General features: G+C 38.3%; 1 protein-coding gene across 1 annotated transcript in view; it reads left to right on the top strand.

Moving 5' to 3' along the window:
* Positions 1-22,830, top strand: part of LOC149239246 (NAD-dependent malic enzyme, mitochondrial-like) — a 463,766-nt gene that overhangs the window by 57,301 nt on the left and 383,635 nt on the right. The window contains exon 2 of the mRNA XM_089373360.1: positions 11,370-11,466. Coding sequence (XP_089229486.1) covers positions 11,370-11,466 — 97 coding nt within the window. The remainder of the gene's footprint in view (positions 1-11,369; positions 11,467-22,830) is intronic.

Raw genomic sequence — 22,830 nt, 5'->3', positions numbered from 1 at the left:
TTCAATATTTCTCGACATAACAGTGATTCCACAATACACTCTTGGTATACTCTGTCTCAGTATGAAATTTGAACATTGAATCAGCCTGGATATGAATGTTGGACTCCAATTTGGCAATGTGACCCCTTCAGAATGCAACGCTGAGCCTGCAATTACAAATTTATTGGCCCTGTACTGTATAGTTATACATTAAGGAAGAGACCCTGTAGATGCTGGTGGCTGAGGGAGAGTCGAGACAAGGCTGAACAAGGCTGCAGAAAAGAGAAATAAGCCTTTTAGACCTGTGATAATGCCCAATAAGCCAGTGGCCAGGGTAAGGAAAGATAATCAGGCCTGTAAATCAACAGGGATAGTCACAAATGACAAATTCTCAATGTAAACTCACACCAATCCCTCAAAAATTCATCTCTAGGCCTGTAAATAAAATATCAGTATATATGATTAACAACAATAAATCTATTAAACCCCAGCGTCAAGGGTAAATGTCCCCTTTAAAGCTTGTAATAGGGTTTGATACCCTCGGTGCCTGCAGCTAGGTTTCTTTTGGCAAATGTGGGCCAGATGGATACAAAGTTGTCTTCCATGTATATTATAATGTTGTGTGTTTGGAAACTTGAATGAAAATCTTTAAAATTATGTTTAAAATATTTAAAATTATGTTTTTTTATAAAAAAAATAAATATTTAATGTATTTTTTACAACGACCGAGTCATTGAAATCGAGCCGGCCGAGTCATTACCGAGTCGGAGTCCGAGTCGGAGTCGATCCTCGGCCGAGTCCGAGTCCGAGTCCGAGTTGTAAAACATTGCCAGGAATGTCTCTTGCTGTGGTAGTGCAAAGCATTCGTTAGAAGTCCGAGATTTTGCTGGTGAAGCAAGGTTCTGAGCCGGGAGGGTTGCACAACAGTCTTCCTCCAGCAAATCGATCCAGCAGAAGGGGTGACACAGTCTTCTGAAGGCAAGACGTTGGCCCATGCAGTGATTGCATAGGGACTTCGCAGTATTTGCCTGGAGGAGCTAGATCGCTCATTGGATCAGCTGTGACTTGGGGAACGAGGTAAACCCTCGTATGTATTTCTTGCTACTGGGATTTCTCTGTAAGGTTAGCCGGTGTGAGAGGCAACCTATTGTACTTACATTCTGCTTTCTTAATAATACAAACCCTCTATCTGCTGCACCGATTTTCCTGAATTGGTTTTTTCCGGGGACATGTTGTCCAAAAATAATGGTGTCCCTTGTGTGTTTGTCTCATCGATTGTTTCAGTTTATGATCTGTATGTCAGTGTAGTCTGTAGTAGTGTTTTTCATCACTGTCTATAAATTAAATAACTTGTTGAATGAAATAACAAGTAGGAGATGCTAAACCAGTGACTGTAGTAGGATTTCTATTTGTAAATATTCAGAATTTTTCACATGGTATCAGAGCATTGCAGATCATAGGATACTGAAGCCATCATCTAGGAGGTCTAGCAAATCTACTGCAGAGAGGCAGCTGTCCCGAGTGACAATGTTGTTCCAGAGCCAGAGACGCAGAGGGAGAGTGACACAGTGCAAAAGAGGTGACGCAGAGGTTCACGCAGTACATGCGTTAGCTTTTTGAGCGAGGTGAGGGTAACGCAATAGCTGGGAGGAGCCCACACAGTGATTGCGTCAGCTATCTAGGCCAGTGCAGAAGCATAGGGGCAGATCAGGCTCACGCAAAGCCACATCATATTTTTGAGCTAGGAAGGTGTGACGCAATGGCTAGGAGCAGCTGATCTAGCTCACGCAATGACTGCGCAGAGCTTGAGAAGCTTAGATTCTTTAGTTGCTGGGGCAGAGGGAGTAGTGCAGATCGAATCTGAGGTGTAGGTGGGACGCTGCTGTTGTTGGTGCAGAACAGTGTCTGAGGAGATTGAACCAAGGTAGAGCGAGTCACTGCCTTAACAAATGTTGATTTTTGGTAGCATCGGATGTGCTCTAGCCATGAAAATTCATGGAGGGGCTAAGGCACATGAGATCTCCAAGACCTAGAAATCGTTTGGGGAAATTCCACCCGGATGGAGAGATATTAAAATAATTAATATTTTTAATGAGACCCTAAGTCTAAACTTAGGAAAAATAAAATATTAATGTGTATTAATATAATATGGGTGAGAAATTTCTAAATAACGAGGATCAAGCCAAATCCAATCTTAGTTGTTGATTAGGGATAATCTTGGTCGTTGAATCGTCAACAAGAAAAGTATAAGAGGAGGCTTAAGGGTCAATTGGAGATATACCATATTGATCAGTCAATTCAATTTTCTAGGGCAGGGTTTGCTGAGAAATCAAGTTAGTGATCTGTTGAAGCTAGGGGCAGTTCAGCAGGAGGCCGAGAATACATAGCATAGAGACAGAGAAAGTGTGGAGAGACAGCATAGAGGCAGCTAGAGCTGACGCAGAGGCTTAGAGGGCTAGCGCATAGGACGCAGGAGGCCGAGAAGCTGACGCAGGTAGACACAGAGGCTAGCAGAGCTGACGCTGGGCTGAAGGAGCTACGTTGTGATGTTTCTGTGGTGTAGACTGAGAGCTGAGAGGAAAACGTAGAGCCGTAGAGGGTGACACAGTCCATGGAGAGTGACACAGTTCCGAAAGATAGCTTGGAGCAGGTTTCGCTGTCCAGCTAAGGAACAGTCGAAGTTGCTGTAGGGCCAACATCCGGTCGCTGATTAGCAGGGATATCTATCTCAGGAGAAAGGTACTTCTGCCGAGGATAATCTCTGAAGGGTGAGCCATTTCTGGCACCCTAGTTGTATTCAGAAAACTGCATAATAATAAAACCCTCATATCTGCTGCACCGATTTTCCCACATTGGGTTTTTCTGGGAACGATTGCCCAAAAATAACAGTGTCCCTTGTGTTGTCTCAGTGTATTTCAGTTGTTGATTTGCATATTTGTGAAGGTTGCTATTGTGTTTATTTTGATATTTATGCATGTAGATAACTTGTTAATGTAAAGAACAAGTAGGAGATAATAAACCAAAAATAGAAGTAAGGGATTTCTTATGTGCTAGATTCATAAATTTTCACAACAAATTTCTTGCAAAAGAAATCTAGGTCCGAGTTGCTGAACAACAACAAAGGAGGATTGAAGAGGAGTGATTCGACATTATTTGGCGGGAGGAATTCCATGAAGGAAATCAGGACTCAGAGGGAGTCTAGAAGGATCTTTTTCCTTAGAGGATTTCTAGCGCCAAAGAAATCCAGATCCGAGTCTTGTTGGGGCAACAATGAGAGAGGGAGAAGAGAACCTGTTCGACATTGATTTGAGCAGAGATGACAATTAATGGACTGAGGGATCATGACAGATTGGATGGAGCATCCAACTGTCATCTGGAATGCCAGGATCTTGGCAGTCTTGGACAAGAATCACATCAAGGATTATGCCTTGAAAGTGGTTGTTGTACCGGTCGATGCTGATCCTCTCAAGAAATATGAGGGGACTCAAGCAAAGGTGAAGTGCATGATCTTGGACGGGGTCAAGGATCATGTGGTCCCACATATTGCTGAAAAGGAAACAACAAAGGAGATGTGGGATGCTTTGACCACTTTGTATGAGGGAACTTCCGTTCAACGGAAGATGTTGCTTGGGAATCAACTTGAGACAGTATCAGATGCAAAAGGGAGAAGAAATCGATCCCTTCCTTCTCAGGTTGCAAGGGATTCGAGACCAGCTGAATTCCGTAGGGTCTAGACTAGATCCTGAGTTCATGGTCAGGACTGCCTTGAATGCAGTCACTGAAGGCTGGGAGACCTTTGTCCAGAGCAACTTGGGCAGGGCTTCTCTCCCTATTTGGGAGGAGATGTGGACAACTCTTTGACAGGAAGAGATCAAGTGGTTAACCAAGGCAGGAAGTAGCGGCAAAGGAGTCATAGTCAAGGAGGAAGAGGAGGATGCAACGCTCACATCAGCAGGACAACAAGGGCAGCAGAAGAGGAAAAGGAAAGACATAACCAAAGTCAGATGCTTCAGATGTGGGGAACTGGGACATTTCACCACTCAGTGCCCTCGGAAGAAGGGCAAGGAAGAGAAGTCTGACTTAAAGGCTGCTCCAATGAAAGCTGACAAGGAGGACGATGATGAGGATTGCGCCAGAGTGCTCATGCACCTCTGGAGAAGAGGTGGAGCAAAATTGAGCTGTAGTCGAGAGGACTACACAAGGGCAGGATCCTTGAGGTGCCCAAACTCTTGGATCACATCCGGCGACGGAGCCTTTAATGACAGTAGCAGAATGATGGGAGTCAGTTGGTGCAAGGAATGATGGAGCAACAGTGGTAGAGCTAGAGTGCCAAATTCTAAAGCAGCACAATGGAGTGTTGCAGCAGTGCGGGAGGCACAGAGCAGGCTAGAATACATAAGATCTGCAAGACCCATAAATCATTTGGAGAAATTCCACCTGGATTGTGAGCTATCAAAATAATTAATACTTTTAATGGGGTTCCTAAGTCTAAACTTAGAAAAATAAAAATATTAATGGGTATTAATAAAAATATGGGTGAGAAGCTTCTAAGAGACGAGGATCAAGTTTGTTTTAATCTTAGCCATTGATTAGGGACTTAATCTCAGCCGTTGATTCATCAACAGGAAAAGTATAAGAGGCTTGAGGGTTAGTGGGAGATACACCAAGTTGATTAGTCAGTTCGATTTTTTTGGGCCATGGTTTGCTGAGAAAATCGAACAAGTGATTTGAGCTACAGAGAGGGGCAGAAGCAGAGATTTGGATCGGAGACGAAGTTATGAGCCAAAGAGTACATGGCAGAGAGGCAACCTGAGCAACAGAAGGGCAATGCAGAGGCCTACGCAGCCCAGGAGGGGCTCACCCAGAGTTGATGCAAGCTAGGAGGGTCTCTTGCAGTGGCAGTGCAGAGCATTCATTATAAGTCCGAGATTTTGTTGGAGAAGTAAGGTTCTGAGCCGGGAGGGTTGAACAACAGTCTTCCTCTAGCAAATTGATCCAGCAGAAGGGGTGACGCAGTCTTCTGAAGGCAAGACACTGGCCCACACAGTGATTGCGTAGGGACTTCGCAGTATCTGTCGGGAGGAGCTAGATCGCTCATTGGATCAGCTGTGACTTGGGGAACGAGGTAAACCCTCGTATGTATTTCTTGCTGCTGTGATTTCTCTGAAAGGTTAGCCGGTGTGAGAGGCAACCTATTGTACTTAGATTCTGCTTGCTTAATAATACAAACACTCTATCTACTGCACCAGTTTTCCCACATTGGGTTTTTTCGGGGACGTGTTGTCCAAAAATAATGGTGTCCCTTGTGTGTTTGTCTCATCTATTGTTTCAGTTTATGATCTGTATGTCAGTGTAGTTTGCAATAATGTTTTTCATCACTGTTTATAAATTAAATGACTTGTTGAATGAAATAACAAGTAGGAGATGCTAAACCAGTGTCTGCAGTAGGATTTTTGTTTGTAAAGATTCAGAAATTTTCACAGGAGTTGGTTCACTCTCTTCTTTACAACAACTCATTGCAACTGGTAATCTTGGTTTTCTATGCAGAATTTTTTTTATTCCGTATTCTTTGTTATCCTGCAAGTTGGTCAACTCGTCTTTTATCCTGCAAGTTGGTCAACTCGTCTTTTGCTCTGGTGCCAAGGATTTTCTCTTTTCATTTCTTCCCCCTTGTTCCTAGTCACTTCTTTAGGTGTCACCCTCCTAGTTTTCGTTTGGCCTCATCTTCCTTCTTGGGCCCCCCTCTCTTATCCTCTAGCTCCTCTATTCCTCCATAGTGCTTCCTTTCCTTCTTCCCTCATCTTGCTCCATCTTATTGCATGCTACACCTTTTGAGGTCGCTTGGCGCAAGCTCCTGCCTTGGGTTATTCTGGTTTGTTTCTTGTCTAGGCTCACCTTTTATCTTCCCCCTCCCTTCGTGTTGATGCAACCTGCATATCTCATTGGAGGTCCCTTTTGCTGTCGTGATTCTCTGTCCAGAGCTTGACTTATGTGATGCTCTTCCCAGTTCTATGAATCCATGTGTTTGTTCTATTCTTTGCTCGAGCCTATCCTATTCTCTGACCTTTCCTCCATGCCTTGCCAGCGAGCGTGAGTTCTTAGGGTTGTCGCGTATTACCAAGAGCAGACCCACAGGGGTAGTACTCATATGCATCATTATCTAGAGGACACACATCATTCGTTTAGAGGATATGCATCATCGTCTAGAGGACATGCATCATTCAAACCTTATCAAGAAATTCGAACACAAACTAAAACTAATCATTGCCAAACCCAAACCATGTGAGTTAGCTAGTATCCATCCTTACCTTCTCAAAGGAGACCTAATTGACCCCATATGCCTGATGAAAAGACACTAGTCTTCGATCCTCCCATCATTTTTCATATTCTAAAATTATTTACCAAAACCATTTTGTCTAGATTTACTCTTCATATCACCTTAAGTTTCACTGCCTTGAAATCCTAACAATCTTACCCTAGGGAAGCCTCCCTTGAGCCATAGGAGAGCCACACCAAGAGTAGAAGAGGGTTATTGAGGTGATAGTGGCCCCTTAATTAGTGTCATTCGACTCAAGCCTGAGCTTTTGAATTTGATCTCCTATATTGCAAGTTTGTGTGATAATAGGCCCCAGTGCTTGGTGGCATAGGTCAATTGACCTATGTCACTAAGAATTGGGGCTGACCCATCATTTTTAAGGAAAAACATGCACATATATATACATATCTTATGCACCTTAGTTGGAACCTATCAAGAATGGATCAATACGCCTATACTGAACTTGTAGCATTTCAATTCGTTGTCTCCCTTGGGGTTTTGGGTCTCAACAAGGTGAACTTGTAATAAGATGTTTGGATTATTTGCTGATTTTTTTCGTCTATAGAAAACGTGTAAGTCATCATGCAGGTTTCCTATATTAGATTTTTTAGGCTTTAACCTAGAGTACAAAATAAGAAGTCAAGTTGCAAACCAGTCTAGGATTTGAGGAGGTAGATCTATAATGTGTATGATTCATCATCGAGAAGCAACATTGTGGCATGAAACAAGGATTGTGAAGAAGTGCTTCTAGACAATCCTAATGGTGAATTCTCATGGATGTTTATAGATCCGCTTTGAGCAATTTTTGACTTGTTACCTCACCTTCTTTGCAATGAAATTGTCCTCATTTTTACTTCCATGTCACAACAAGGGCAAACCTTCGAGCAAAGCAAACTTCTAGCTTTTAAAACCTCTTCTAGCAATATACTCCATCATTTGATGATCATGGATTCCCTAGCAAATGAGATTTAATTCATTAATACTATGGCATTCTAAAGTTAATTACCATCCCTCATGGAGCTCTCCCTTATCTTCCTCTTGATGGCACATATGTCGAGGTATAGTGACATGTTCATTGATTGTTTTAGCATTCATCCACTTGTCTTGTGGAGCACATTGTTTCACACTTGAGCACATGGTTTCATGCTTGTAGTGGAGTGCTCCCCTTGTTCATGGGATATTTGCACACTTATTGAGGGTGACCACCTTATTTTATGGCCTTCAATGTTGCTTTCTATATTAATTGAGGTTCCTTTCACATTTGACCACCTTGGAGGATGTCCTGCTCTCTTAATCACACATGGGACTTGTTGCCTCAAAATCTAGCAGGTCTTGGGAGGGGGGGCCCATAAGACAAGAACTAAACAAAGGGACAACAATGAGGTGGAGGCCTACTGTCACCACAACACTCCACCTCCTGCTCTTTAGTGGATTTTCACCACAAGGGAGGATTACTGGTATAAGTCACCTAATAGGTATTCTAGGGCTATGGTTTGAAGGTGACATATGGGATAAGCTCAAGAAAAGCACTTAGACTAAGAACAAGGCACAATCGAATAAGCCCAGGAATAACATGCTCTTCAAGAGACTTATCAAAGGCACTTATGACCTAGGGTTTAAGGAATAATCAATGATAATGGCTTACAAAGGTGCATAAGACCAAGAAAAGGCTTATGAAAAATTGATATGATCAACAAAAGGAGCCACAAGCCTTCAACAAGCCCTAAGTTGAAGCCTTGGTGCTAATTTAGTGTTTCTGAGGGCAAAAATACCTAGGGCTTGTGACGTCATCCCTAAAGGAGATTTAACCATGGAAACGGTTAGATTTTGATGCAATGGGACTCAATCCATGCGAAAGACCTCACAAAAAGGCAACACCCTCCCCCTACTTAAATTTGACCCTATACCCTAACCTAGCAGCTTGCGTTGAATAATTAAATTAAAAAGTGACAATGGAGAAAAAAATTAAAATTTATAAAGCCACTTTATATTATTGAGTTGAAAAAAGGTAAAAAATGGTAATCCATGGTATTTTTATGACCCATGGTATTCTAATAACCCATGGTATTCTAATGATATAGGCTATAAAAGAAGAATTGGAGCTCACTTTTGAGTATGCCTTGGTTATTTTTTTGAATTGTTTTTGGGTGAACTCTTGGAGCTTTGAGTAAAGGGTGTGAAATGCTCATGATAATTTGTTTAGGTGGTGAGACTAATCCACCCTAGCCAGTCAAGAAGAAGGAATGATTCCTCGCAGGTGCTCAATTGAAGAATTTCATTTGCCATAGATTGTAAGAGCTAGAGGGAGCATTGATTCATCAAGTTGCAGCAACTCTTTTTTTTGAGGTCGAATTAATTGGGGTAGACAATTCTCATACTGGAGGCTGAGTCCCTAGCAGTGGTTGAGCTAATTTTGTGAGGCCAAATTATTTAAGGAGGTTGAATTAGTCGAGGACATTGAATTAATTTAAGGAGGTCGATTCAATCTCATGGAGATCGAATCTCATGGTAGTAGCTAAATGAACTGTGAAGGCTGAGTTCATTATTTCTTGGGGACTGAATACATTCTGGTGGCCAATTTCTTCATTCTTGGGGCCTGAGTTATTTCATTTTGGAGGCAAAATTAATAAAGGGAAGCCAAACCCTTTGTTTGGAAGCTGAATTCTTCCTTGGGGGGTCAAATCATTGATGAGGTTGCATTCTTCCTTGTGCAGGCCTAGTTTATTGATTGCCAAAGCAGTTTCCAGGTTCTAGAAATATTATTTCATATAATTTCCTGATCTAGTTAAATAAAATTGGCTGAGACAATTGGCGTTTATTTGGTGAATCCTAGTGACTGAAATTATCAAGCGGTGGTATTATAATTTCATGGAGTAATGCTTTGTTGGAATTTCTAAGTTTAACCCGTTAGAAATTCTTCCTATACTATTTGGTTTATTTCTGCCTACTTGTTTAATTACTTAACAAGCTATTTACCATATAAATACTGAAAATAGACATAAGTACAGTATCAACATCTACAGATCATCAACTCAAAGAAAACAAACACACAAGTGACACCGTTATTTTTGGACCAATGTCCTCGGAAAAACCCAATGCGGGAAAACCTAAGTTGCAGGAAACGCAGGGGGAGGGTCCGTTTCCGTACGGAAACGAAACGGAAACGCGTTTCCGCGTACCGTACGGCCTGGAAACGCGTTTCCGGCCGTACGGTCACGTTTCCCGAAATGGAAACGCGTTTCCATGGGCGTTTCCCCGTTTCCTCCAAAAAATCACTTGTTTTTTAATTTTTTTTTTTTTTTTCTAATTAGTTTGTAAATTTTTTTAGGGTTTCTAAGCTGTTCTAGAAACCATTTCTAAAGTTTCTAAGCTGTTTAAGTAAATGTATCATTAATGCTTTATGATTGCACATATGTATATTAATAATTTTTAAATGTTTTTAATATATATATATATATATATATTATTATATATATTCGCGTTTCCCCGTTTCCAAAATTTGGGGAGGTCGCGTTTCGTTTCGCTTCCGCGTTTCGTTTCGCTTCCCCGTTTCCCCGTTTCGTGCAACTTAGGGGAAAACCGGTGTGGCTATTCAGTGGGTTTTATTATTATGCAGTTTTCAGAATACAACCAAGGTGCCAGAAATGGCTCACCCAACAGAGAATTCCCTCGGCAGTAGTACCTCTCCTCGGAGACAGACATTTGGCTAATTAATCACCAGATGAACAGTCCCACAACAACAATTGCAGATTCCACTGCTCTGCGTCACTCTAATATGTATTGCGTCACCCTACCCGGCTCACCAGTGCCCAGTACATCCCACGAAATCCTCCCAGCACTGCCTCTTGGCCCTGCGTCGCTCTGCTAGCCTCTGTGCAGCTTCTGAAGCTTCCGCGTCAGCCCTTAGACCCTCTGCGTCACACACGCTGGCCTCTCCTGGCTCTGCTTAGCGCCTCGCTGCCTCTGTGTAGCACCTAGTTGCCTCTGCATCAACCTCTCCGGGCTCTGCACTGTCTCTCTGGTACCAACTCTGCCTCTCTGCTATGTATTCACTACCCCTCACTGCTGATCACTGATTCTATCTCTCTTAGCAAACCCCGCTCTAGAGAATAGAATGACTGATCACTCTGGTGTGTTCTCCAACCGACCCTCAAACCTCTTCTTATACTTTTCTCGTTGGTTCATCTATGGTTGAGATTAAATCTCTAATCAATGGCTAAAATTATATTTGTTTTGATCCATGACTTTTGGAACCTTCTAACCCAGTTTTATATTAATACCCATTAATATTTTATTTTTCCTAAGTTTAGACTTAGGAACTCCATTAAAAATATTAATTATTTTAATATCTCCCAAACCGGTTAGAATCTGCCCAAACCATTTCTGGGTCTTGGAGATCTTATGTGCTTTAGCCTCTCCACCAATTTTCATGGCTAGAGCACATCCGATGCTACCCCAAATCAACAGGCTTCTCATTATTTTATTGCCAAATGTTTGAAGAAAATAACTGTTTGCAAAAATGTTAGTAAAAATGCTTAAAAGAAAAAAAATTAGAGATTTTGTTTGCAAGTGAGTGAGTATATTCTGGGGGCATTACAATTGCATACTACATCATGATGAAGTAGTACAATTTTCTTAGTTTTTTTTAAGAATGCTCGCAAAGCTTTGTCCTAGGTCTAGGTCATGATTAGATTAAGTGTTGGACATTAAATATCAGCATGGGACATACTCTGTATTTTGGGAAATATGTAATATTCTATCCTACTTTTCATATTAGATTATTAACGTTTACGAATTATTTTTGACTGTTCAAGCTATAGAATCAAGGCTTAAAAGGAAGAATGGTGGATGTAAATGTTACCAGCAGCGCAAGTAAAAGTTCTGGCTTAAAATTTCTTTTCGTATGCATTTGTAAATAAATTGATAGTGAAAAAAACTCTTGCTGTCCGGTTGCATTTTAGGCCACTCTGCACATCAAGAACTAGTCATTATTATTTCAGATGCATTTGCATTTTTTTATCAAAAAAGCCAAGAAACCTTAAGATAATTGATGATTCAGACAATGGGATGACAGGGCACAGCTTTCCCATTGACAGAGAGAGACCGGCTTGGTCTACGTGGTCTTCTGCCACCAAATGTCATGACTTGGAAGCAACAAATTGATCGCTTTAGTAAGAATCTCTTTTCTATGTTGTCAACAAGATTTTGTTCGCTGCTTGGTTATAATGTATTAGAATGTAATCATTCTAGTGTAGTTTAGAGTGATTTTGTTCTGGGTAGATAGATTCTCTTTTCTATGTTGTCAACAAGATTTTGTTTGCTGTTATAATGTATTAGAATGTAATCATTCTAGTGTAGTTTAGAGTGATTTTGTTCTGGGTAGATTTGATTTCTACGGGTGAGGGGTTGGTGTGTATATCCATGACACATTCATTTTTCATGGTTTACTTTCTCTTTTAGCATAGAATCCCTTTGAATAAGCAACTTAGAGAATCCAATTATGTAGTTCCAGTAAATTCCTAGTTGTCATATAAAATGAAAGATGCTAATCTTGAAAGAACGAAAAAAAATCTTAAATTCTGAGAATTGCATTGTAGTGGATGATTTCCTTGCTGTTTTAATTGGTTGTAGAAGGCAGAACATTTAGGCTTTACCACTATTTCTTGCTGCAGTTTGATTTGCTAGAGTTCAATGTCAAATTAAAAATTGCTTATAAGGGCATTTGATACAAGGATATGTTTTGATATTGGCAATTTCTTCAAATTTGCAACCCTATATACATATGAATTCTGCATTTGACTATGCCGTTTGTTTTATTGGCATGAGAATATGCTCTGTTAAATGTGTTTCTTCTAGTGCGTTCAGCCTAAGGATGGGTGCTCTTTCAAGTATTTTAGTATGTTTTTGTACTTGTAGATATTCAGGATGGATTATGGCTAACAAATATGCATTATTGTGAGTACACACAAATGTACATATGGTGCCTTCTTCGAAAAAGATTTGATGACTCCTTCAAAAGATAAAGAAAGAAACTATTTTAATGTCTACGAGGCTAAAGATAGTCTATGGGACAGATTGCTTCTTCATCTGGTTGTTGTATTCGGCCATTTTCTTGTGAAGCCTCACAATAAATGCTCGCAGCTTCTCGACAAACCCCTTGCTGAATAGATTATCCCAAGAGCTCGCTGCCAAAATATCTGCATAACTTTCCCTGTTGTCTTTGAAGGCCTTGCATTCTATTATGAAATGCTTTTTTGTTTCCACTTTTCCAGAAGAACAAAAAATACATACTTTTTCCTCCCACAGTTTTTTTGGCCATTTCTAGTGTCCTATTTTACAACGGGGTTGATGAGAATTAGTCCTTAACTGAGCAATATGAATTTTGGCTCTCCAAGAAATATTAACCTCTATGTACGCTTTTTGTTGATTATTATGAGTGAGATTAAACACTTCAATATAGTACTTTTTCTTTCTCCCTAGTTCCTTATCCCAAGTACGCTCGTGGAACTTACCCATAACAAAATCTTTTATCTCTTTATTGTTTATAGGACACATGTTCAAGCAAATACCCCATTTACTAAACCATTTGTTATTTTATAGCACAAACTAAACCTTTTTCTCAACATTATGTCAAGTAAAGATGTGTCTTTTCCTCTGATGCACCATTTTCCATTAACAATCGTTTTGGTGTTACATGTTTGAATGACATTGAACAAACAATTGCTGGGTAGTACTTAAAATGCTTTTGCATGATCTGCTTTCTCTGAGACTAGTTTCTCTAATAATGCCATATTGAATGGAGATCCCTATTCTCTGATCTATTTTCTCTAAGACCTGTTTCTCTTGAAAACATCATATTGATTGGGCGATACTTATTTTCGTTTGATTGTCTTGTCTTGTCACATTATCACTAATGGGAAACCACCTTGAATTGACCAAGGCAGCTCTTGAGGATTTTCATTCTACGTTTGCTTGTATATTAGGTTTGACCGTAAGATCATTACTGAGCTATATAAATTGCCATCTTAGGGCTAAAGCCATCAGGAGGGGAGGTGTGATTAAGTCATTTGGATGCATTTTTTTTAAATATCCTCTCTAATCACTTTTGAAAAGTTAGGTCATCTAGAGTGTCCAATGAAAATTTGGAAAGAGGGAGTGGTTTGCTAGAAATGTCCACTAACTTGAAAAGTGATAAGATTATGAATATTACCTACTCCTCTTCTTCATAAAGGTTTAATGTAGGTAAATATATTACATATAACTATACTAATACATTACAATATAATAATAATGTTACTAATCTTTTAGTCTAAATGGATTTTAAAAACATGTAATGGATTTTTTTTTTTTTTTTTAAGCTGGGTAGGTCCTTCATTCATTCAATATAAATGCAGGTTACATTCATAAAAAGACGTTCGGTGGCCTCAAACTGCCCTATGGGAAACTAGGTCTGTTGACAATCGAAACACATTGTATGCCATCCAAAATCTGAAAGTTTTGAGTCTGTCTAGCAAGGCCTTATAGGCCTTAATATCTAGCCAACAGTGTCTATTTAGATATCTACACAATTCTATAGTAACCGAAATATATAACAATAAAAACTATCAAAAAATCCAACAAAGCTAAACATGCTAACATCTACTAATCTGAGGACTCCAAAGGGGATGGGTGCTTTGCATTCGAACTCGGTAGTTCTGACTAGGGTAGACACGGAATGTGTTTCTAAAAGCGGCCAAGGCGCTTGTTCTGTTGCTGAATCTCAACCTAGATCCGTTGCAATTCCTTTTTAAGTTTCCTATAGCCTCAGATCAGGCTCCCCTACATTCATCTGAGGGGTCATAATGGCTTTGGCCATTAGAGTCTTCATAATCCAATATAAGTGAACAATATGCTTGTACTGGGTGGTACGCTCACAGGTGTTGCCTGGTTCCGGGACAAGATCCCTCCAATCTTCCATTTGAACTTCCGCGGCTGCCCATCGGTTGAGTTTTGTCTCCCACGTTGTAATTAGTTGCTTAACATCAGCTAAAGTTCCAGCATTATAGGCCTGCACCGCCTCTTTGATGATCTGAGCATCGATGCTCCGACCGCACCTCTTTGGGGGTCGAGTGGATGGTGACGCTTTGTCTATGTTTTTCCTTTGGCGACGACCGTTACCACGACCTCCAGAAACCGACGAACTTGCACCCCAAGCCATCACAAAAAGAGCACTTTCAAACTGAGCACCACTAGGCCAGTGAAGGTACACCGACACCAGCCTGAACCGAGACTTGCTCATGTATTCACAGTAGACACATGAATTAGAAATACCTGCTACATTAACATTAGAGAGCAACACAAGACAGACAAAGTCAGGATTGAGCCACCGAAACAGAACCAATTTTGTCTTAGGTGGACCGCTCCACCATTTATATACTTGGTGAAACAGTGGTTTCACAGAGAAACCAAAAAACCATCCCTTATTGTTGCAATAACAACCCATAACATTGTTTACATTAAAGAGCACCTCGCCAAACCGAGGCCCCAAACAAACCATGCAATAGAACTCATAGAACCAGACCAGACAATTGACAAACAGAACTTGGAGGAGAGCCAGCCACACAAATAACCTACTGCCTTTTTCAGGTGTCCAGAATCATAACCTACCCCAACACCCTTGGATAGAGATAAACATTCCCATGCGGGAGAGGAGAGTGCCAAACACGACTGAGATCGAGATAGAAACAACACATCTAATATAGAATTCTTCTTGTAGGGAAACCACATACAAACAACCTCCAAAGCAAACCATTCCGAACCAGCCCACAACCCTTCCATTATCTCGACTACGACAAACATGCCGCAGACACGGGGGTGAATTAAGACAAGAAACCAATAACGCTTTCCATGCAGTCAGACAACGCAGACAGAGCCGACAAGCAACAACTCCTTGAAGTCTCCAGCGCTATGGAGAAACACCACCACTGCAAAACTAACCAGCTATACCAGCCTAGGCGATAAATGCCTGCCAATGGAGTCTCTTCCCACCAAAACACATAGGCGAAATGCCTCTTCCCTTGTGCACCCTTTCCCTTCATCATCCGCGTGGCTCGAGCCTTAACTGCTCACCGTTCCCACATGCTTAGACTGACTAATGGTCACCTCCCGGCCTTATGTCTTGACTCTTCGTCCATCATCCGAATCCCAAGGTGGATTGCTTGCCCTGATCTCACCCCAATCAATGGAAAACATGTAATGGATTTTAAAAACATGTATTTTTAAGATTATAGGTTCAAATTTAAGACTATTATTTAATATAAATCACCAAATATTGTAATAATTACAATGGTAGTAACTTCTCACTTATATATTTATTCTCCATTACATATATATATATATATATATATATATTCAATTGGGTTTATTACTGGTGGTTGGGAAGAATGGTTATTTTCCTCCCACTCATGTTCATGTTCCCACTAATGACATGATGAGTTTTGATGCCTAGATGACTATTGTTGTAATGGGTTCGAGCATGAGAAAAACACTCTTAAATGAGTATAATTGTGGGTTGATCTGGTAACAACAACCTCACTCTTGCCTTCCGGTGAGTATAATTGTGGGCTGACCTGGTAACAACAACCTCACTCTTGCCTTCCGGTGAATATAATTGTGGGCTGACCTGGTAACAACAACTCAACTCTTGCCTTCCAACTCAGAGTGAGAGCTATACCTATTTAAATCAAATATTTGTCTAGTGATCAATTGTTTGTAGCATTGATACCAAATCCTATCTTAGACGACACTGAATTGACCAACTTCCACTCATGGATTCGTGGCCATTATTTTTCCCACTCTGCTAGTGGCAGAAAAACTTTTGTGTTTCGTTTTGTTTTGTTTAATAATTTTTAAAATGAAGAAAAGAAAACCAAAAAGACCAAGCGTATTCCACTGCCAAAACCTAACTTCGTAGGACAGAATTACTGCTGAATCGTTCAGCCAATCTCGTCATTATACAACACTGCGACTTGAGTAACATCATTACATACAAAAGTTAATTGGTGGGAAATATAAGTGTTAGGTACCTCAATTAGCAGCCACAAGTTTAACCAGGCCGTACCCATACAAGTTGTCCGGCCTTGAACATTCATGCCATCGCTCGAACACATAAAAGTTGTCCGGCCTTTAACATTCATATCATCGCTCGAACTCATGTGTACAATCGTGAAAAGAAATAATTGACTGTTGTTGTATGGCATCGTATATTAACATCGGATGACAAGGACCCGGAGGGCGCTTTCCTGTAATCAGGGAAGGACAGATGCGGTTCTTCAACTTGGTGGACTAAGGCTGCTCCGGAAGGTTTTGAATAATAAAATCTTCATAAACCACATAATTTTACATAACACAGACTTACCAAATAAACTACCTAGACCATCTGAAATACAAATCTTACTCCAACATCCCTACAACAATTGCAACTAAAAATCCATATGTTCGGGTACAGTTGGTCGGATCCATTCATCGTAGTTGCCTAGTCGCCATCTCCGTTGGTTGCTACACGGAATCTCCGTCCCTGTTGCCATATGGAAGCTGCGTACGTGCGTGTCTCCATCCCTGTTGGTTGCCACATGGAAGCTGGCTCACATGCCATGTCCATTGTGAGAGAGCGCCAACACATATCATTGAAATTATGATGCTCACCAATAAATAAAAATGCCACCAAAGGTCAATTTTCTTTGAAATATGATAAAGATGAAATTAGTAGCGATCATCAGTAATCATCTTTGACTAGTTTATGGTTTTCTCGGTTGTTGTTTACTACATTACGTGGTGTTTATTTTATTTTCTGTGGTGTATTTATGTTCAGTTTAGTTATAGTTATCTCATGTTATGTTATTTTTTTAAAGGGCGATCTCGTTGAAATATATGTATCTAAAATGAGATACTCTACCGTACTTTATTTTTTTTAATTTTTTATGTGATTGGAATGGAAAATTTTGGTCAATCTAAATCCGTTAAAGTTTTGAAAACTTCCCAATAATACTTCACGTAATCTACTCAGTTATCACTACAAAAATCATATACATATTTAAAAAAAATAAAAAATAAAAACAGTCGTGAGCGCCGTCTGAATCATCGAAGTTTACAGAGATCGTCGTTGGAGATGAAAATATGCCGATGTAAGGAAGAACTATAATCAAAGTTCGGTAGGATAGTTACACCATTAATACGCCCAGAGTCTTGCCGCAAGAAAACATTGTAAAAGTGACCATTGAACTTTCCAGGGTAAAAGGTTAACTCTCAAACTAGCTATGGTGACGTTTTACTTTTACTTTATGTTTTAAGATGTAAAATTCTTATTTAATTAATGTTATTTATTATTTAAAAAACAAGGAGACATAATATTCACACAAGGTTTATTTTTAACATGTAAAATTCTTATTTAATTAATGTTATTTAATATTTATTATTTAAAAAACAAGGACACATAATATTCATACAAGCTTTATTTTTAACATTTAAAATTTTTATTCAATTAATGTTATTTATTATTTAAAAAACAAAGACACATAATGGAAGATAGTTCTTTGTTTTATCAAGTTTTTCGTAAAAAATTCATACGGAACATATCTTTATGTCAGTTCTAACTTCTCATTATTTTCCAGCGCAGAAAGTCAGAGTTCTAAACACTCTAGCTAACTGTGCTCCTAGAATTTCTAATAACAATCACTTGGAAGATGAGAAATCCCATCTTCTGAATGATTTCGAGAATAATGGGTATAGCAAACATCAAGGTCCGAGGGCTTTTCAAAGAGCCACTAAAGAACCTAGGATTAAAAAAAGCCACGATGAACCAGTTCCAATGTTCAACTTCCATTGGAACCATTGATAAAATTGCTCATATTCTTAAAAAGAAAAAAGTCTCAGCTCCCTTGTAGCCTCTTAATACCATCAAAATCTCCCTTAAATCCGTTGAAGACCCGGTAAACCCTCAAAACATGAAAGGGGTTTACTCAATCCCTTGCTCTGGTGGGATTCTATACATTGGGGAAATTGGTCACTATTAATCAGAGAATTGAAGAACATGCTGCAGACATTAAACACAGACGTTCCCACTCCTCAGCTATAGCTGAACATGCGGAAAATCAAAAGACCAAGCACCATATTTGCATTGAGGATTCCCGGGTCATTGTGAGGATTGATCACTTCCATCATAGGAAGTTTAAGGAGGCCATTGAAAATGAAATAGGATTGATCACTTCCATCATAGGAAGTTTAAGGGGGCCATTGAAAATGAAAAAGTTGCGAATAATCTCAACAAGAACGATGGTTAGAAATTAAGTAAAAATTGGATTCCTACCCTCTCGTCATGATGGTCTCAAATTCCCCTTATTATTATTATTTTTATTAAATTCATTTTTATTTAATATAATAAATTATTTTTATTTAGTTATTTATTTTAATTTATTATTTATATATTGCTTCTTTTTGTTCCCTATGTTCACATATTTTTATAACACATAACAATATTAGGATAATATTGTATTTCATTCTAATAATAATATAAATATAAATATAAATATAATGAATATGATATTCTTTTTAATTGATTATTTAATTTATATATATTATAAAAATTATATTTTTTTGGGTTATATTAAATTTATTATCATATAATAATATAAATATATAATATATAATGAATATTATATTCCTTTTAATTGATTATTTACTTTATATATATTATAAAAATTATATTTTTCTTGATTATATTAAATTTATTATCATAGATTTATATCTTGATATATTTTTCCAAATTTATATATATTAGTTTTATTTTTTTAAGTTGCATGGTATAATGATTATTTTTCTCCATTCTTTTATTTCTACTTCTAACTTTATTCTATAATTTTATTTAGAATTATTGAAATCTTAGAACTCAATGTTCATGTTACTTGACCCTTTTTTTTCAAATTAATATATTTTACGATATTATACAATATATATAAATTTAATGAATTATATAGTGATATGATAATTTTATATTAGTATAACAATTATTTTAGTTTAAAAGTATAGTCGGAATTGATTATATAACACTATAATATTTATTTAGTTTAATTTTTCATTTTTTCTATATTTTATTTTATTTTTTTCTTTCAAATATATAGTCTTTTGTTAGTTTCTATAACTAATTGATTGTTTTTTAATACTAGATATTATAATGACTAGATACTCTGATTTAACGTTTCTGTAATTTATACAATCGGTTTTTTCATCTTTGTCTTGAGGATGAATCACATTAGATGGTTCAAAACGTCGACCAACAACTAATGATGTGATTAATCCGAAAAACATTCTCAAAGGCACATAATATTCATAATACTATTTTGTTATAAAGTTAATCACTGTACAATAAAATCACGTGACATAATATTAATATAAAGTAACAAATTCAAAGAAAGAAGTAACAAGATTTAGATTGGAATTTTTGAAGTAATTCTATAAACATTTAGAATTACAAATTGAAAAGTACTCTTTCACTAAAGAAGTTGAAAAATTAAAACATGAAATCATAGAATAGCAACAAAATAAGTAGAAATTTGAAAAAAAACCAACATTTTATTTTAAAAAAATTGTATTAGATAAGGATAAGGAAAAGGAAATCAACCATCTAAACATTCATAGTCAAATTTTGCTTAATGGAATTAAACTTCAACTGTGTGTAGGTTGTAGTAATCTAAATCTTGTGACCTTGGAAGTAAAAATGCTAATAAGAGAGAGCACATTGAAACACATTGAAGATCATAATCTTAGTCTCATTTGGGTTAACTGTCAATTGTTGAAGATCATAGAAGTTGGATATGGAGTTAATCTATCTTTACACCCCCTACAGTGAGGTGGTGAAGAGGATCATGTCGTAAGAAAATAAAAACAAGAAGATCTAGACATGGCGTAGAAGACAATTGTCACCCTCCTATATGTGTTTATGAGGAAGGACTCCAACTCTTTAATATGGATCCCAAAGAGAGTTGGCAAGAGAGGAGAGCCTTATTTAAACCTTATGATGCTCGTAATAAAATTTGAGGCCATGGATAGTGTGAGTACAACAGTATTGACTCATATAGTCTTATGATGGAAATGAAAAGGGTCTTTGAAATGCCAATGTTGTGTTACATTTTGAATGAGGCCACATTCAAAAGAGATTCAAACACCTTCCAAAAGCCTTCAAAGCAATAGAAAAAAATTGAAGAATGATGGTGGGCCTCCTCAATAATGCTTAATGAGTGAATATGTGGTCAATGGTTTGTTACTCCGGTGGAATCTTGCCTACCCATTCAACTCAAGGTATGTCCTCTCTAGTTCATCCTATAACCACATATGAAGTATTGTATCATATAGTTTGGAAAAATGTGTATGCAATCATGATGATCTTGTTATTGTTGAGATCTAAAATAACCCCCAATTTATGGGGTGCATGATGTGGTAGGACTATGATAATGAGAAATTCAAACAAACAACATGTTTAAACAAATTAGTAATGTGAAAATCAAGAGAGTGGATACCATGCTTGAGGAACTCACCCTGAATGCCTTCCTCATCAACAACTTTGTTGATGCTCATGATCTTGACGACTATCCTAATGTCATCGTGAGATATTATATAACAAGAAGAGGGAGGAGAAATGATGCAAAATGGAGGTAGTCTAGGGATGTCATAAATATAGATCGTATGCAAAGAAAAGGAACAATGGTCTAAGTAGAGAGATATGGCTAGGGAAAAGGGAGTGTTATAAGACTACATTGACTACTTTGTGCTAACTCTAACAGTCTAATGTCTAATGATGAATATCATGTGTTAATCTCCCTTGAACTTATAGCTTAAATATTACAATATAAACATAACATCAATTATTAATATAACACCCCTGCTTGAGGTTTATTTTGTGTTGATTTTGGGTAACATCAGATGTGCTCTAGCCATGAAATTTGGTGGAGAGGCTAAGGCACATGAGATCTCCAAGACCTATAAATCGTTTGGAGAAATTTCACCCAGATGAGGAGTTATTAAAATAATTAATATTTTTAATGAGTTCCTAAGTCTAAACTTGGGAAAATAAAAATATTAATGTGTATTAATAAAATATGGGTGAGAAAGTTCTAAATGACGAGGATCAAGCCAGTTCTAAGCTTAGCCGTTGACTAGGGACTTTATCTCAGTCGTTGATTTGTCAACATGAACAGTATAAGAGGAGGCTTGAGGGTCAGTTGAAGATACACCAAGTGATCAAAGAATTCGATTTTCTAGGGCGAGGTTTGCTGAGGAAATCGAGTTAGTGATCAAAGTTGAAGTGACAGGCAGTTCAGCAAGGGATTTACGTCCAAGGCTGAAGAATACATAGTAGAGAGGCAACACAGTGTCGGGAGAGACAGCGCAGGCCCTAGAAGGGTTGACGCAGAGACTGAAGAGTTGATGCAGAGGATGCAGAAGGCTGATGCAGAAGCCGTAGAGGCTGACATTGGGCCTCAGAGGCAGCGCTGGGGAGATTCTGTGGGGCAGACTGGGAGCATATCAACAGACTCTGAACCGGGAGAGGGTGACGCAGCTCCTGAAAGAGTGATGCAGTTCCAGAGCAGTGCTTGCAGCAGCTTTCACTGTCCAGCATAGGGAACAACCAGAGTCACTGTGGGGTTTGATCATCTGGTTGCTGATTTGCCGGAATATCTGTCTCCGGATAGAGGTACTACTACCGAGGATATTCTCTGTTGGGTGAGCCATTTCTAGCACCCTAGTTGTATTCACGAAATTTGCTTAATAATACAAACCCTCTATATGTTGCACCGGTTTTCCCGAATTGGGTTTTTCCGAGGACGATTGTCCAAAAATAACGGCATCCCTTGTGTTATTGTCTCTATTTATTTCAGTGCATGATCTGTATATTTGTGAAGGCTGCAATAGTGTTTACTTCGATGTTTATGCAATTAAATAACTTGTTAATGTAAAGAACAAGTAGGAGATTGTAAACCAATAATTGCAGTAGGGGTTTTTGATGTGTTAGATTCAAGAATTTTCACATTTTGTTGTTTATGACTCTTAATACGCTCCTAAACTTTTCAAACTTTTAGTTGTTGAGCACGGGGGCTTCACTCAATGAACCTCTGACAGATCACGTGCGTTCGTGGCATATTAAACAATACCCTTAATTTGACTACATATTGGAAAATACCTCTAAAAAATCACATTATTTAACCCCCTACCAATACGAACCAAATACACCTTCCCAATTTAAACACCCCTAATTTCATTAGGTATTGTAGGTATTCATTTTTTCATTAACATTTTTTATACCCATTTATATTTTTTCATTAACTTTGGGCTCCATTTTTTATACTTGCCAATATAAAAATCATCTACCCCCTATATATCCCCCAATATATTATGTCATTTTTTCCTCAATAAATATCCCCCAATATGAATCCACATGGTATGGTATTGCTACCACAGTGAAGCCCTTGTGTTGTTGAGTCTTTAGTGAAATTTCAATGTTGCAA

This window comes from Pinus tabuliformis, chromosome 8, assembly GCF_031772625.1.
Source record: "Pinus tabuliformis cultivar Carrire ecotype Pingquan chromosome 8, CPIR1, whole genome shotgun sequence".
Classification (NCBI taxonomy): Eukaryota; Viridiplantae; Streptophyta; class Pinopsida; order Pinales; family Pinaceae; genus Pinus; species Pinus tabuliformis.
This window is presented reverse-complemented; position numbering and strand designations above follow the sequence as displayed.